This window comes from Nothoprocta perdicaria, unplaced genomic scaffold (assembly GCF_003342845.1).
Source record: "Nothoprocta perdicaria isolate Ctin4 unplaced genomic scaffold, notPer1 scaffold_215, whole genome shotgun sequence".
NCBI lineage: Eukaryota > Metazoa > Chordata > Aves > Tinamiformes > Tinamidae > Nothoprocta > Nothoprocta perdicaria.
Genome location: NW_020455371.1, coordinates 857,425 through 872,854, shown reverse-complemented (window position 1 = coordinate 872,854; position 15,430 = coordinate 857,425). Strand labels below are relative to the sequence as shown.

The following is a 15,430-nucleotide window of genomic DNA, read 5'->3' as shown; positions in this document are numbered from 1 at the left end:
CTGGCCCCCATGCCAGCGCCCCGCTCCCCACCGCCAGCAACGCTCTGGTCGCCCCGTAACTGCCAGCCAGTCAACACAGACATGGCCCTGCTGCTAGCTGTTTTTCAAACACATGCCAATGGTTTTGTGCTTTTGAGGCTGGTCAGCTTCGAGTTCAACATTAATAAAATACACCTCTTATTTTGCAGAAACAGAGCAGTGTTTGAGAAGGAGAACAAGATAAAAAATACAGACATCCATTTAAAGCTTTTTTCCAGTATTTGGGGAGCATACAAAAGCAAACTGCCCAGCCCTGCCATTTACGGAACAAGCAACATCCCAAATGTAAAACATACAGAGGTAGCAACACATTCTCTGCTGTGTTCTTTGGATGGGCTTTGGATTTAAGCCGCCCTTGTAGTTGGGGCTACACACGTGACTTTTCAGGGCTCGTCCTTCCTTCACCGGTAACACCAGCTTGAGGAAGCGGCGCCGGCAGCCGCGTTCTGGAGAAACCCATGAGCATCAAAGAACGAGACGGAAGGGCAGATCAGACTGTGGGCACTAACCAAAATTAGGTAACTGCCAGGCTTAATGGCAAAGGAGGGCCGTGAGGCAATTAGAAACAGTTTCCACTTTGTAGTTAAGATACTGCTAGCAAAGGTTTCTCTCGCAAACGAGGAGCGTTTGCAGCTCTCAGAAACGTTCTGCAGTGGTGGGGAGCCAGACATGTGCGAGGCCACCCAGACACAACAGCTTTGAGATCCTATTCCAGGCAAAAAGGAGGCTCTGATGGGGATTCATGTAGGACTCTGTCAAGCCTTGGCAGCCCGATCACTCTCTGTTAACAGGGGCATAATATCATGAAACTGTCTTTAGAAGAAGCTAGGGATATATTTGAAGAAAGGAAAAAGGAGGGGAAAAAGAAGAAAAAAGAAAAGAAAGAGGGTAAAAAAGAAAAAAAAAAAAAAAAGAGAGACTTGTGTAGATAGATTGGGTGGTGGTATCTTTTCTGAAGCAAATATTCTTACATTGGGGTTTTCTGCCACTGCTAAGAAACAGGACTGTAGAGAGGCACTTTCCAGGTATTTTCTCCAGCCCTAAAATATACTTCATTCCTGCTCCATCTTGTAATGTAAAACTATAGCTCTCTTCAAAGGTAAAAGATATAATGAAGAAAACTCCAAACTACTTTGGTTACAATCTCTGCTGGGAAGCCTTTGTGTGAAGCAGTCTGCCTTTAGAGTATTGAGTCTAATCCCGCTCTCATTTTTGCAATGACCATGTGGCAAAACATTTTTTTTTATTCAATTCAAGGTTTTGCAGCAAAAGAAGCTACGCTGTCCACTTTAAATCAATTATTGCTAACATACTATCCATAAAGATTGCCAGCCAGGATGGGATGAACCTAATGACGCCCAGTTCTATGGCTTTCCTATGCTGGGGAGATCAAAGACAGTGCTTCTAAGAGAGGACAGAATCACAGAATATTCAAGGTTGGAAGGGACCTCTAGAGCTCATCCAGTCCAACCTTCCTGCTCCAGCAGGGACACCCAGAGCACGGGGCACAGGGCGGCATCCAGGCAGGTTTGGAAGATCTCCAGAGAAGGAGACTCCACAGCCTCCCTGGGCAGCCTGTGCCAGGGCTCTGGCACCCTCACAGGAAAGAAGTTCCTCCTCACATGGAGATGGAACTGCCTGTGTTGCAACTTGAAGCCATTACCCCAAGCTGGCACCAACAAGTTTGCTCACTGACACTATGAGAGAAGATGTTGAGGCGAGAGCACTATTTCCTCAGCTGCACAGACTCCAGTTACCAAACTGAAAAGATTAGAGCACAAGGGTGACCAGACTGTTGACATGAAATTTGGGTGGGGAATATTCTGTTTTTAGCATGTTCAGTAATACCTACAGGCAAAGTCTGGCAAAAGATAAAACGTGCATTCACAAAATAGCCTCAGGAACATGTGAATTGTAGTCAACTGCTCTCATGTTCTCCATTAGGAGTGTTTGTGCCAAGCCAGTTGAATATTTGTGACTTTTGCACTCAGCACAGGACACTACGTTTTTGTGCTCACAGGAAAATCTAGCTCGAGGACATAAGGAAAAGATTTTAATTATGGCTATCTTGCTCACATTCTGAAACCATCCTCTCATCATCTGCTTTTTCAGGTGCAAGCAGATAGTTGTTTCCCAATAGATAAAAGCATTCCACTTGGAAGTGCATCATTTGGGGACATTTTTGAGAGCTAGCACAAATAGGCAGTATGAAGATGTAATCAAACAAGAGGAATTTGATTCAAACGATACTTATTCAACACAAGATTTCTTTAAACACACACATCTTAGAGACTCAAAGCTGCTGTGTCCGGATGCAGATCAGCTAACGCAGCAGACCGTGGGTGGCAAGTTTTGGTTTTGTTTATACAGGAACAAGAAAAGGTCACAATTGCCTTTAAAAGGAGAAGGAGGAACCACATCTTGGTGCAGTCTGATAGTCAAAATACCTGCGAATCACCAAGTAATCATGTTACCTGGCATATGTCAAATAACACTGAGCAGAATGCAGGTATTGAAATCTGTATTCCCAACTCAATGGTAATCATTTTCCTTGAGACAGGAGTATGTGCAAGTGCTGGCCTGCTTTGAACTGAAGGCAGCAACCTGTGCTTGTATGGGAAGAGCCCTTCCTCAAGTTTCCTTTCCGCTAGGGACAGAAACTCTACTTTGATCCTCTCAAGGCTGTTTGGATTTTGATGACAAATTTCAAGTGAAAAGAAAAATACTACATATTACATATATATATAAAATATATGTAATATGTGATATCAGGTAAGATTTTTTTGGCCTTGCTAAAGCAGCAAGCACCAATCCCTACCAGCACAAAGTGTTCATAAAAACGTGCATGGAGCATGTTGTGGGATTCTGTTTTCCTGCCTGAGGCAATCGCATGTCTGTATTTAAGAGCTGACCTATTTACAATGCCCACACAGACCGATATTTGCATTGCCAAGGTCTGTTTGTATTTCTCTAAATATTTGTGCAGTGTGCCCACTAGGATTACCTACCAAGAAATAGCAATGATTAAAAATAAATAAATAAAATCTAATTACCTGGTATTTCCTGTCTATTCTTTTCAGAAAGTTAGCACCTCACAAGCAGAGACTTCACTCCGTCATTCCCCCTTTCCCCTCATACTCACTGATGGTGGATTAAAGACTCACTAATATAGTTTAAATGCTATGGAGCTACTTGAATTACAGTAACTTGCAAAACACCACCCCCCCAAGGACAGCTTCATGCAGACAGCCACAAGTGATGAAAGGGTTTTATTGTGCAAAGATTTCAAAATGTTGGAAATCCTTTTGTACTTCCCTCCTGCATCCCTCAGTGCCCTCCCCTGGCTGGGGGGAGGAAACAGCCCTGTCATTCTATAGCCCGTTCTCATTCCCAACGCGACGTTCTCATTCCCACCGAGCTGCGCGCTCAAGCACAAACAAGAGCAAACACCAACAGCTCCATTCCCATCCATCTGCTAGAACGGAGCTCACAGATGCTTCATTATATACCTCCCACCGGCACTGGTGAGGCAGAAGATTTGTATAAAAAGGAGGGGGAGACTGGGACACAACACAGGGCTCATTGTAATTGTTTGCATTTGTGATTCTATCAGCCGACGCTAACCAGAACATCACGCTGCTTGATGCTTTTCCCCACTTTTGAGGATAGACACTGTCAACAGCAGCGCAAGAACCAGAGCCTGTTACATTTTATAAACTACGTGGCTGTCATATGTTAGTTAAAGAACAGAGGAGAGGGAAACAATCAGAACTGTTCTATGCAACTGGAATTTTATTTTATATATATATATATATATATATAAATAACGAGAGACTGAGGGATTTTGTGACTTCCTGCTTGCTGACTTCCTCCTTGCAGTAGGCCCCACTGAGTCCCACAGCAGAATTGAGGACAAGGTCTCACGGTGACACAGAGTGCGCAGGGCCCCCGCAGAGACTCCCTCCCTGCAGAAGACATCGGCTCCCGTCAGTCTTTCCTGAGGCAGAAGGCAGATTAGTCACATTCACAGTCAAAATGGATTCTGACGTTTTCCTCTCGTGAAACTGTTGCTCTTAACTAAACGTTATGGTCATCTATACCTAAAGAAAGAGGACAGAGGAGAGAAAGGACGGGAGAGAGAAAAAAAAGAATTAAAATATCATAGACATTTTGCACGTGCTATCAGAGTACAATTTACTTTTTGCCCTTTGGTTTGGCAAGTTGATGAGAATCTGTAGATACATATTTTCAAAGCCAAGTAATTCAGAGTATAGAGATTTCCTGCTTCCTATCAGAGATTGCAGCCGCAGTAACAGAGCAATAATCATCTTGTTTGCTCTAGAGATCTTGACTCCTCAAGTTGAGCTGTGTGAGAAAAAGAAAGAAAGAAAGAAAGAAACTCTTCCCAGCAACCAAGTACCAAGGGCAGGCTGGTGTCATAAATTAACTTTCGTAAACAGAATCCTCTCTAATTCCTGTTAACTGCATTTTCTTCCTGGTCTTGCTTACTCTGCTACGGATCTAGGGCAATGGGACTTAAACAAACAGAAAGAGTAAAATACAGAATGTGAACAGAGTGAAAATGAGATAGGATGCCTTCATGGAAAAATACAGACACACGTAGCTCCCACACAACTCATCAGCACAACAGCTGGATAAAATTAAAATTTATTCTTCCACAGTGGAATGTGATTTGAGCTGTAGCTTGCATATTAGCAACAAACGTGCAATAATGTAGGTGAAATGCTGCTCTTCCTTTTTGTTTTTCTTTTTTCTTTTTTTTTTTTAAGAAAAAATCCCAAAACATTACTGCCTGTCTCCATCCCAAGGCGATTTTTTGAGGGCTGTTTAATCACTTAATTCAAAGATCCATTTGCTGCGGCAAATCTTTATGAGGAAAATGTCACGGTATTTATTTTAGCCAGACTCAACTAGGAAGACTGCCAACATGTTAAATACAGGGTGACTCTCGGGACTGATCTCATATGGTATAAACAAACACATCTTTTCAAAGATCTCAGCAGTGCTCTCTAACCTTTGGGACCAAGAGGTCCCCAAATCCAACAAAACATCTGGCCTTCAGCATGGGGTTGAATAACTGGATTTGACTCCAAGTAGAAGCAACAAACCACCACCCCCACAAACAGGCTGAAAACTGATCCTGAACCTTCAGCATCCGGCTCCTCCAGGTCAAAGACCTAGTGGTTTCACTTATGCAGCTCCTCTCAAAAGAGTACGAGGCAAAACAAGCAAATTTCAGAAGCCCTTGACTACATGAGCAGGCTAACTCTTTTTAAAAGACAGCCAGTAAAATGGCAGCTGAGACAGCAGCTGTTAATGGGATATTCCTCATAACTTGCTATTCACGTGACTGTCACTCTGAGGTTTAGGACAACTTTAGTATAAACCTTCCCGACGAGCTTCCTTTTTCCTTTTCTTTGAGACTTCCTAAAGCAAATGTGCTTTAAAGTGGGTGCTGAAGTCTCAAAGAATGAATAAAGAGCTGACAAAAGTTATATCCACTGAGTAAAATATATTGAAAGGAGAAAAAAAAAGAAGAGGGGAGTGATCTAGAGATGTCTGTTTCTGATGAACCTTGACACTTTGTACAGTGTCCCACAAATAAACAGGAGATCAACATTTACTTACCGGCTCCATCTTAATTCACCACAAGCACAATACTTTAGTGACCTAGCATGTCTTTACTCTGAGCGAGACTATTCTTCCCTTTTGTGTGGGTGTTCTGTGGGTGTGGTTCTGTATTATGAAGTTGTTTTATCAAATATTAAGAGAACGCTCTCAAACTTATAAACTTTTTATTTATACATCCAAAGGACAACAAATGCCCTCAGTAAGTCAGCTACTCTATGTACCTTTGCCCTTGTGAGAATTAACTACAGCAATTAAAAATACACTAATGGAAATGCAACATTAGAGACTAGCTCTGCTTTTAAAATCGACCATGTAAGAGCGGAACGCTTACTCAACAGATATGTGCATTGCATCACATCTGCATAATATCTGTTACTGCTGATGATACATGGGGAAAAACAAAACAAAACAAACACTGGTGCACTTTTCTACATCTGGACTGTATTTAAAGAGTTGGCAGTTGGGACTCGGCAGGAAGCAAACTGGACACGGCGTACAAGAGTAGCGAGGAGTTCCTACAAAAGTAGGTTTTCTGACAGGAAGTAGTTCTTCATCATAATCATAGAATCATAATGCAAAAATGATGTAAAGAAGAGCAAGTAGAAATAAAAAGGTTCAGAAAAAGGTATCCCATATCAACTGATGACAGAGCATACATCATTTGACGTTTTTATAGGAAACTATGCCCAGCTGCAATATTGTGAGCACTAATATGCCTCAAATACCCCGCAAGTTTTGTCCTGTTACCTCGAACTCCCTTTAAGAAGTGGGGAGCGCTTTCTGCTTTCCTAGACACCATGACTGTCCAGGGATTTTTTGGTGGCCGAGCCAGGAACACTCCCGGCCTCTCCACCTCCTGGCTCAGAGCGCCGCTTGCCCACGCGCAGGCCGGGCTGCTCGTGCGGAGCCTCGGCACGGGCGGGAAGCGCGGGCGGCACCGCCGCAGGCTTTGGGGTGAGGTGGCACCCCAGGGCCACCAAGGCCTGCGAGGAACCGCACAGCAGCAGCAGCAGTGGCGGTGGGAGGTTCCTCTCCCCTCCTCACACCCGCACAGCGGTGAGGGTGACAAGGGACACCGAGCTCTCTGGTAAAGGAAGCAGCAGCGACAAGCTGAGAAAAAGCAGCCCTTCAACAAGGTGTGGCTGAAAAGGGGCTGGGAGACACTGCAGGAGACTTGGATACTTGCTTGTAATCTAAAGATGAGGAACTGCCATTAGCAGCGTTTGGGAGAAAGCATTTTCTTGGCAAGGGCTAAAAAGAATAAAATTATCTCCTCTCTTCCTAATAATTCATCCATCTAAGGATGGTACCTGCATATTAAACTTGCAAATGTTCAGTTTTTCCAGGTTATTTTGCTGCTGCAGCCACGTATTGCTATCAGTACTCACATATTGCTATCAGTACTCTTCATCGTTTACCTGTTTGATGGCAAGTGATTTGGTGTTCTGCTTCTGGGCTCATTCCTTATTTGAAACCGTGTCGACTTCTAGGGGCTTGTCACCATCTGCATCACCCTGGAGGAGGAAAAATTAGACACAAACCCTCAAATGAGGCAAACCATCATTAATGTCTTTGCTAGAATAGAAACACTCTTGAAAACTGAAATCAAAAAGTTCTTGCAAAACCAAATGGTTGATGAGACTAATCCAGTAAGAGACACTCAAATGTGATCTTCTCCCAAAGTGCTTCTAAATTTTAGACTTCCTGCAGCTAGCTCCAAAATTAAAGAATTTCAAAGAACAAGTAGTTCTACACAAATGCTTTAATTGACTCATTTTTGCCTGCACTAATGACAGAAGATGAATTCCCACAGATTAGTTGCCATTTTGCATTCTTTGCATTCTGTGTTGATGCATACAATAGGCCTCTTTTACCACATACCCTTTGAAAGGGTGTTCTCACACTTCCTCTGGAATAAATGATAGAAATCAAAGAATGAAGAAAGGCTTGTTAGAGCATCTGGTCCATTTATTTGCCAAGGATACGACAACAAACAGTCACTTGATTACAGTTTTAAATAGATATCAATACAGAAAAAAAAATGAGGGCCACATACATGGTGAGGTGACTGAAACACATGACATACAACGAGAGGCTGACAGATCTTGATCTGCTCAGCCTGGAGAAGACAGGACAAAGGGGAAATGTAGATGCTCTCTACAGCTATTTAATGGGTTTTATGTTTGACAGCACCACACTCCTCTCAGAGCAACAGCACAGCAAAAGGACAAGAGGCAGGGAACACTACTGCAGCGTGGGATATTTGTTATAAATAAGATAAATTTTAAAAAATCGTCATATGATCAAACACTGAAAGCATCTCAGCCAAGATTCAGGGAAGCATTCTCCAAAGAACACTGACCTTACAAACTTTCTCACCTCCCAAGATTTTACATCATGCAATTACATTAAAAAACCTGAATCTACTTAAGCTGCAGTCAAACACATCAACTATTTATTCGTACTCCAAGTATGTGGAGCAACAGCTTTAAAAGGTTTCTGCAAAAAAAAGCCATTCTGTTTCCCTCCCAATTACACAGCTAACACTAAAGCGAAATCATCCCTACAAACTATACCCATTTCAAAGCAACAACCTACTCTCCAGAACAGGAATTTGTAACCTACAACATTTTACAACTTGACTCGTAAAGGCTGATCTCAGATGTTACAGAGTTCTGAACAACCAAACTAAAAATGAGTTGTTCATACATGTCCTATGTTTTCCTACTTGTCTGCTTCTCTTGGAAAACAAAATTACTCTTTTTTTTTTTTTTTTGCCTGAAAGAAAAACTACTAAAACATATGGGCAAGTAGGAGTCTTGCTCTGTTTCTTTGTTTTTGTGAGATTAGTAGGTCTCACAGAGCTTATCTTCACTAACGGGCTGAATACAAGTCTTTCCGCTTCCTGGCTCACCACAACCACTTCCTAATACAAGCGATGGCCAGAGGAGTTTAATGCAGCAAGCACAAAGCCAGCAGAAGCAGCAGCATTTTCCATTCTTGCCCATCTGACAACTTCAACGGAGAAGGCAAGAAACCTCCATAAACACATTCATTTGTAACGTATTCAATAAACTGGTACTGGGATAAAAAAAAATCCCAATTTTTAAATTACTAATAAATTCATATTGGGATTAATATATATATATATTATTTGAAATTCAAAAGAATATTGGAATCAATAGGACTATAAACAATGGATCCTGTAAGTCTTTTGTAATAAGTGCTATGAAAATACTCCTTCCATTCAGATAGAAATCCAATGATTGCTGTGAAAATACTCCTTTCATTCAGATGGAAATCCCCATAAGCAACCAAGTCTATGTTTAAAAAAAAAAAAAAAAAAAAAAAAAAGTTGTTTTTTTTTCCTCACATCCCAGCATTAGAGTCTAATCTGAGGTCAAAGTCAGCTTCAACTGTTACCTCAGAAAAGGTCATGCAGATGTTCCAGGCCTTTTTATACCTGCTCCAAACCTCAAAAATCCTTCCCTTACTTACTCCTTACTTATCTAATCTTGAAGATTACATGCATACCTTCTATGGTTATGGAAAATTCCTAAAAAATAGAGTCTGGCCATTAGGGAGAAAAAGAAATGTATCAGTTGCAGAAGGAAAACAAAGCATTTGGGCTCTCAGATTAATAATTTACTCTTTGGTCTCTTTGTTTACAACATATTGCTTACAACAATGATAACATCACTGCTTTATCTTTATTTGTTCTTTCCCAGGTAACCAACAATTATTACTCTTCATCTTTTCGGTGCAGCTTGTAGTTGAAGCAGTTTTAACATGTTAACTCAGTGTGTTTTAGCTTGTAACTAAAGAAAAACAGAAGCTTTTCTTTCATACACAGTAGATTACTTCTTTCGCCCAGTAGATGGTATGTCCCATAGTAGACATATATAAATTCACCACAGCTCAAACTGTGGATTCAATCCCAACGTGTTTGGTTTTTTACCCAAGTTTCACTCTTCATTGTTCTTAGTGCCAAGCAGCAACGGGAAAGGGTACGACAGCAAGCAGCATCTTCTGTCAACAGTGGATATTTACCTTTAGCTACACCTTCTGCCTGTCTGTGGAGCAGCTACTGAAGACAAGTCCTACCAGCATCCACACCAAGAGCCACCACCCTCGGCTGCTTATGCTCTAAGCGCTGCTCAAAGCTCAAGCTTTGAGCTTTGCTCCTGCGCTCCCAAAGCGCTGCGCAGGCTCCGCACGGTCACAGGCCGGGGTGCTCACTGTGAAACCAGGCAGCCGAGACGCTGCCGGTTCCACCTTGCGGAAGCCGCCTCCTGACGAGCAAATTCCAGCCCTGTGGCTTCCCATGTGGGAAACGAGAGCCCAAAGCAAAGTGTCCTTGCACTTGGAGGCAGCCTGGTCCCGCTGACGCTTCAGGTGCTCTCCCAACAGCTGTGCTGAGCTAAAAACATCCACGTCCAGCATTTATACATCACAGAGAGCTTCCATCAGCACACCAGGCTGGGATGAAAAATAAGCAGGAAGCGGCAACAGCTTCTCTTTTACCTCCCAAGCTGTTTTAGCAGCTTGAGGAGATGGGGCAACAGGCAATGAGGAGATCAGCACTAAAATCTTGCTGCAGATTGGAGCAAAAAGAGACAGAGCACAAACACGAAGAAAGGCACCTGAGCTGAAGAGAAGGGTTTCTAAAGCTCCAGTGCTGGGACTCTGTGCGGGGCTCTGCGTGTGCTCGGGCTTTTCCCATTTGGCCCCTTCACTAAAAACCGTGAGTGACCAGGTGCCGGGGGTAAGGAGCAGATAGAGGAGAGAAAAGAGCACAACGGGGAAGGAGTGTCTGGAACAGATGAAACAACCCGGAGTGGCAGAACAAGGAGAGGAGGACTGCACATGAAAACAAACATCAGACAAGCAGGGACTCGCACTGAAAAACAGGGCCTGCTCTTTAAGAAATCTGCAGGTGGTCTTTATTAAATTGTTGCTCTGAAAGACTGATTTTTAAGCAGTCTTCCATAAGGAAACTATCATCCTTTTCATAAAAAAAATACAGTCCTTGAAGTTATGATGGTGTACAAAACTCCTCCATCAACTTTGCCTGGTCCAGCCCTTTGTCCCAAGAGTGGATACTAAAGCTGACAAAGAGCCAGTATTAAGCAGAGACCATCTGAAAAGAAAGCTGCAATTCACCAGCTGGGACGTTCAACTAACAACAAGTTTTTATAGGCAACAGAAGGCCAAGCTACAAGAAAGGAGGAAAAAAAAAAATCATTGAGAAAGAAAATATTACATAGAATCACCGAGTGGTTGAGGTTGGAAGGGACCTCTAGAGACCATCTAGTCCAACCCCCTGCTCCAGCAGGGACACCCAGAGCACGGGGCACAGGGCGGCATCCAGGCGGGTTTGGAAGATCTCCAGAGAAGGAGACTCCACAGCCTCCCTGGGCAGCCTGTGCCAGGGCTCTGGCACCCTCACAGGAAAGAAGTTCCTCCTCACCTGGAGATGGAGCTGCCTGTGTTGCAGCTTGCACCCATTGCCCCTTGTCCTGTCAGTGGCCACTACTGAGAAGAGCTTGGCCCCTTCCTCCCTGCATTCTCCCTTCATGAACTTATACATATTAATCATATCCCCTCTGAGCCGTCTCTTCTCCAGAGAAAAAAGGCCCAGCTCACTCAGCCTCTCTTCATACGAGAGATGTTCCATTCCCTTAATCATCCTGGTTGCCCTTCTCTGGACCCTCTCGAGAAGCTCCACGTCCCTCCTATACTGGGGTGCCCAGAACTGCACACAATACTCCAGGTGAGGCCTCACCAGAGCTGAGTAGAGGGGCAGAATCACCTCCCTTGACCTGCTGGCAACGCTCCTCCTGATGCAGGCCAGGATCCCATTGGCCTTCTTGGCCACGAGGGCACACTGCTCACTCATGGTTAACTTGGTGTCAACCAGGACTCCCAGGTCCCTCTCCGTGGAGCTGCTTTCCAGCAGGTCCACCCCTAATCTGTACTGATGCCGGGGGTTATTCCTCCCCAGGTGCAGGACCCTGCACTTGTCCTTATTGAACCTCATGAGGTTCCTCTCTGCCCAACTCTCCAGCCTGTCCAGGTCCCTCTGGATGGCAGCACAGCCCTCCGGAGTGTCGGCCACTCCACCCAGCTTGGTGTTATCTGCAAACTTGCTCAGGGTGCACTCCGTGCCCTCGTCCAGGTCATTGATGAACAAATTGAACAGCACCGGACCCAGTACTGGCCCCTGGGAGACACCACTGGCCACAGGCCTCCAACTGGACTCGGCCCCATTTATCACCACCCTCTGAGCTCTGCCATCCAGCCAGTTCTCGATCCACCTCACTCTCCATTCATCTAACCCACACTTCCTGGGCTACATGAACTTGCATGAGCCAGGTCTAAGAGGGCAGTGCAGAGGGACGACATAGACTAGTTGAAGCCAGTGCAGGACGTTAACCTTCAGAACTGGAACACCCAATCCTGAACAAAAGCTTAATGCAACCTAAGGCTACTCAAAAGGATTTCAAACCACATATTCTAAAAGCTGAAGACAGAAGACAATATGAGTCTCTGCAAATTTTGCAAGTGAAATTAAGATAAACAAGGTTCGCCGGACACATTTTTCACTTCACTTCCAACATCGCTTCCCTGTCTTTTACTCCCAAGATTTACAACTTGATAAGACAAATATGAAGAGCAATACTGCTGAGTTTTGTGGATATAATCCCTGAGTACAGATTACTCAAGCAAACAAAAGATTTCATAATATAAAATTCTTAAATAGCCCTGACTTCTCACCAAGGTGGTTATATTTCCCCTACCATTTTCCTGATTGGAGAAAGCAGCAAAAATATATTTTATATCAAGATTATATATACAGAAACTGAACTCTGACATTAGGCAAACGCTTCATCCTCTTGCAAACAGAACACTGAACATTTTCACTTACGGGTCTCATGTAGTTTTACTGGACAGGCCCCTTCCTCTTGATAAGCAGGCCCTTCAGCAAAGCAGCTTCAGGCTACCAGAACATTACACAGCAAGCAGTGCCCTCACACCCGCCAGCCTGGCACCCCCAGGAGAGCCTCGGGCCTCAGCGCTCCAGCTGCTGCAGCAGTTTGGGGCAGAAAGTCCTGGAATTCACCTCTTTTGGCAGGACTTGGATTTCAACCGATATGACCTCACTTTGGCACAGCTTTTTGCTTCGTAAAATCTTTGAAAAACTAACAGAACGTGTCTACTGAAGTGACATATTCCTGCATAAACATCACATTATGCACAGCTGTGATACCTATGACTGTAAAACACATCACAAGCAATAAAACAAACTAATACAAGCCAAGATGAGCAACCCATGTAATTTTTGGGTCTTTGCATGACTCCTTTGTGTAGCAACAGAACAATGCTAGTGAATGTCATAAAAACAAAAACACACAGCAACATCTTTTGCTCTAGCACAGTTTCTTGAAATGGGTTACACGTGCTAAAACTCCAAAATAATATTTACATTTCCTTTCACTACTTTTGGAATCTAACTGTATGTAGTAAGGCATGACAATAAGCAATGAATATACAGGAATAGAGGGAGAAAAAAAATAAAGGAAAAAAAGAGATATTCTTTCACCGAGTTGTCAAATTAAGGCAGAAATCCCAGAATCTATCCTAGAAAACTCTGCCAGTTTTAGTACATGACAGTTAGGAGTATTTGCCTTTCCTTAACATTTCTGTATCAGCAAAAGCTCTACTTTTATGAAGCTTGCACTACTGCCAACACGTTTTGTTTTGCTAGTATAGATTCACAAAACCAGTCTAAACCAATCAGTAGTACAAACAGAAAACATTTTTTTATTTGCTAGGTACAGACAGTGAAAGCGTTTTGGGACTTTCTTTTTATTTTCCAGGGTAGACTTGACCCCTCATCTCATGTCTAAGTTGCATCTATGCTTTTAGGTATCAAAAAAAGGCAACGATCCTCATTACCAAGTATGTTTGACCACATCCTGCCAGCACATCACTGTCCTTGAAAGCCAAACTTTTCACCTGTATGCTTCATACAGTTTACCCAAGATGGACAACAAGAAATTTGAGAACAGGCTCTTTTGTCCTTAGAAATACTCCTCAGTCCATTCTAGTGACTTGGAAAGCGTGTGACTTTTTACTGCTGACCTGCAGTTCAGCTTCTCTAAGAGGCACTGAGACAACAGCCTAACAAAAAAAAAAAAAAAAAAATCCCCATGAGGCTGCACACTCGGCTCTTTAGAGACCTTGGAGCATCTGAAACACGGGTGATTTCATCTGAGGGGTGTTGCCCTTCCCTTCAGCTATGGGATTTCTGCATCTCGCACCTGCATTCCAATTTATCAAGTTAACTGGCAAAGGTGACCACTACGAATTTATGATTAATTAGATACATTTTAGGAGAATGCTATTCAAGGGCACCTCGCACTCTTGTGCAACAAACATTTTCCTTTTGGCAGCTAAGGGGTGTAATTTAAAGGTTCTGCAAGGAGGAAGAGAAAGAAGTGTGTTTACATAGCGGGCTCTGCAATTTTTTTTTTTGTGGTTTGTTTTTCTGCTGAGGTAGCAAGTGCTTGAATAAACCTTACTAAAAGATGAAAGCTTCAAAGTTTTTTGCTTCCAATAACAACTGTGTGTTTCCTTTTGAAAGGCTAGAGCACATAATAAAATAAAAAGCTCAGCTAGTTTTTATCGATATCTTCAGTCTGTATTTCTGAAATCCTTCAATGTTGCCTTGTTTTTCGTGCTCTTTTTTGACAGTTCAGGTTTACAAAAGGTACGACTAACTATGTAACCTTTGTTTATTCAAAGGGTTAGATGTGTTTTGTTGCTGAGGCGCCCCAGGCGTGATCCCGAGCGAGATTCCGTGGAGCCGCCAGCAGCTTCCCCTGCCGGGCGCCCTCGCCAGCGGCTGCAAGCGCCGGGAGTGGCGCACACGGCTCCGGCACGCGAGCACCGATGCACCTGGACCTACCCGTGGAACAAAACTCCAAGCTGCCTCCTGCAAGCACGTCCCCTCTCCAGGGCTGCATCCCTCACTGCTTCCGCCTCCCTCCGGCAGCAGCCACCTTATTCCAGTCAGTTCCCGGTTCCCCAAACCCCAGGGCAGCACCGCTAAAGCTGGACCATGCGGCAGGCTGGCGGGAGCTGCTGCAAGCTCTTAGCTCCGGCCAACCAGAAGATCCACAGGGAGCATTAAAACACCGCCTGGGTTCAAATTTAATCTCAAGTCACCTGTTAGTTTCCACATGCTATCTTAAAGAACTAGCCTGTAAGATAAGAGAAAGGCAGCAGTCTTCTGTTAAGGCAACAGAAGCCTTTGTTTTAACCAAAAACAAGCACAGCTGCTTAGAAATCTGGAATGAAAGATGGAGCGAGTCTAGAAATAAATTCCAAACAGCAGAAGCTTTCAAGTTACACACCTGAACTTTTGTCTCTTTATGTAACTGTTAAAAAATTCTCTAACAATGGTTTGACCTTACAGGTTCTCCCTCCCCACACGCTGAATCAGCCCTAAGTTTCCCTGCTCTACCTAATTCTTTGGTCTCTCACACTCTGCTTCTCTGAGCCGTGCACACACAGTCAGGCTGCTCATCTGCAGCTACAGGGAGAGCCTAATTCTGTGGAATAAGGGAAGAATCCAGCTGATAAACAAAACAAGATACCATCAACTTAACTAACTCGAGAAGTCTGAAGCAGGTTATGAATTATAGTCAAAATATTTTAAAATGTAATGATTCAT

At 43.6% G+C, this 15,430-nt stretch overlaps 1 protein-coding gene across 2 annotated transcripts in view; it reads right to left on the bottom strand.

Annotated features, from left to right (window-relative positions):
• Positions 1-3,896: 3,896 nt before the first annotated feature.
• Positions 3,897-15,430, bottom strand: part of APOO (apolipoprotein O) — a 30,338-nt gene continuing 18,804 nt past the window's right edge. The window contains exons 8-9 of one of the 2 annotated variants that reach the window (XM_026038683.1): positions 7,110-7,205; positions 3,897-4,036 (exon numbers count right to left, since the gene is read on the bottom strand). In XM_026038683.1, coding sequence (XP_025894468.1) covers positions 7,149-7,205 — 57 coding nt within the window. In that variant the 3' untranslated portion in view covers positions 3,897-4,036; positions 7,110-7,148. The other variant, XM_026038682.1, reaches the window with a different exon arrangement.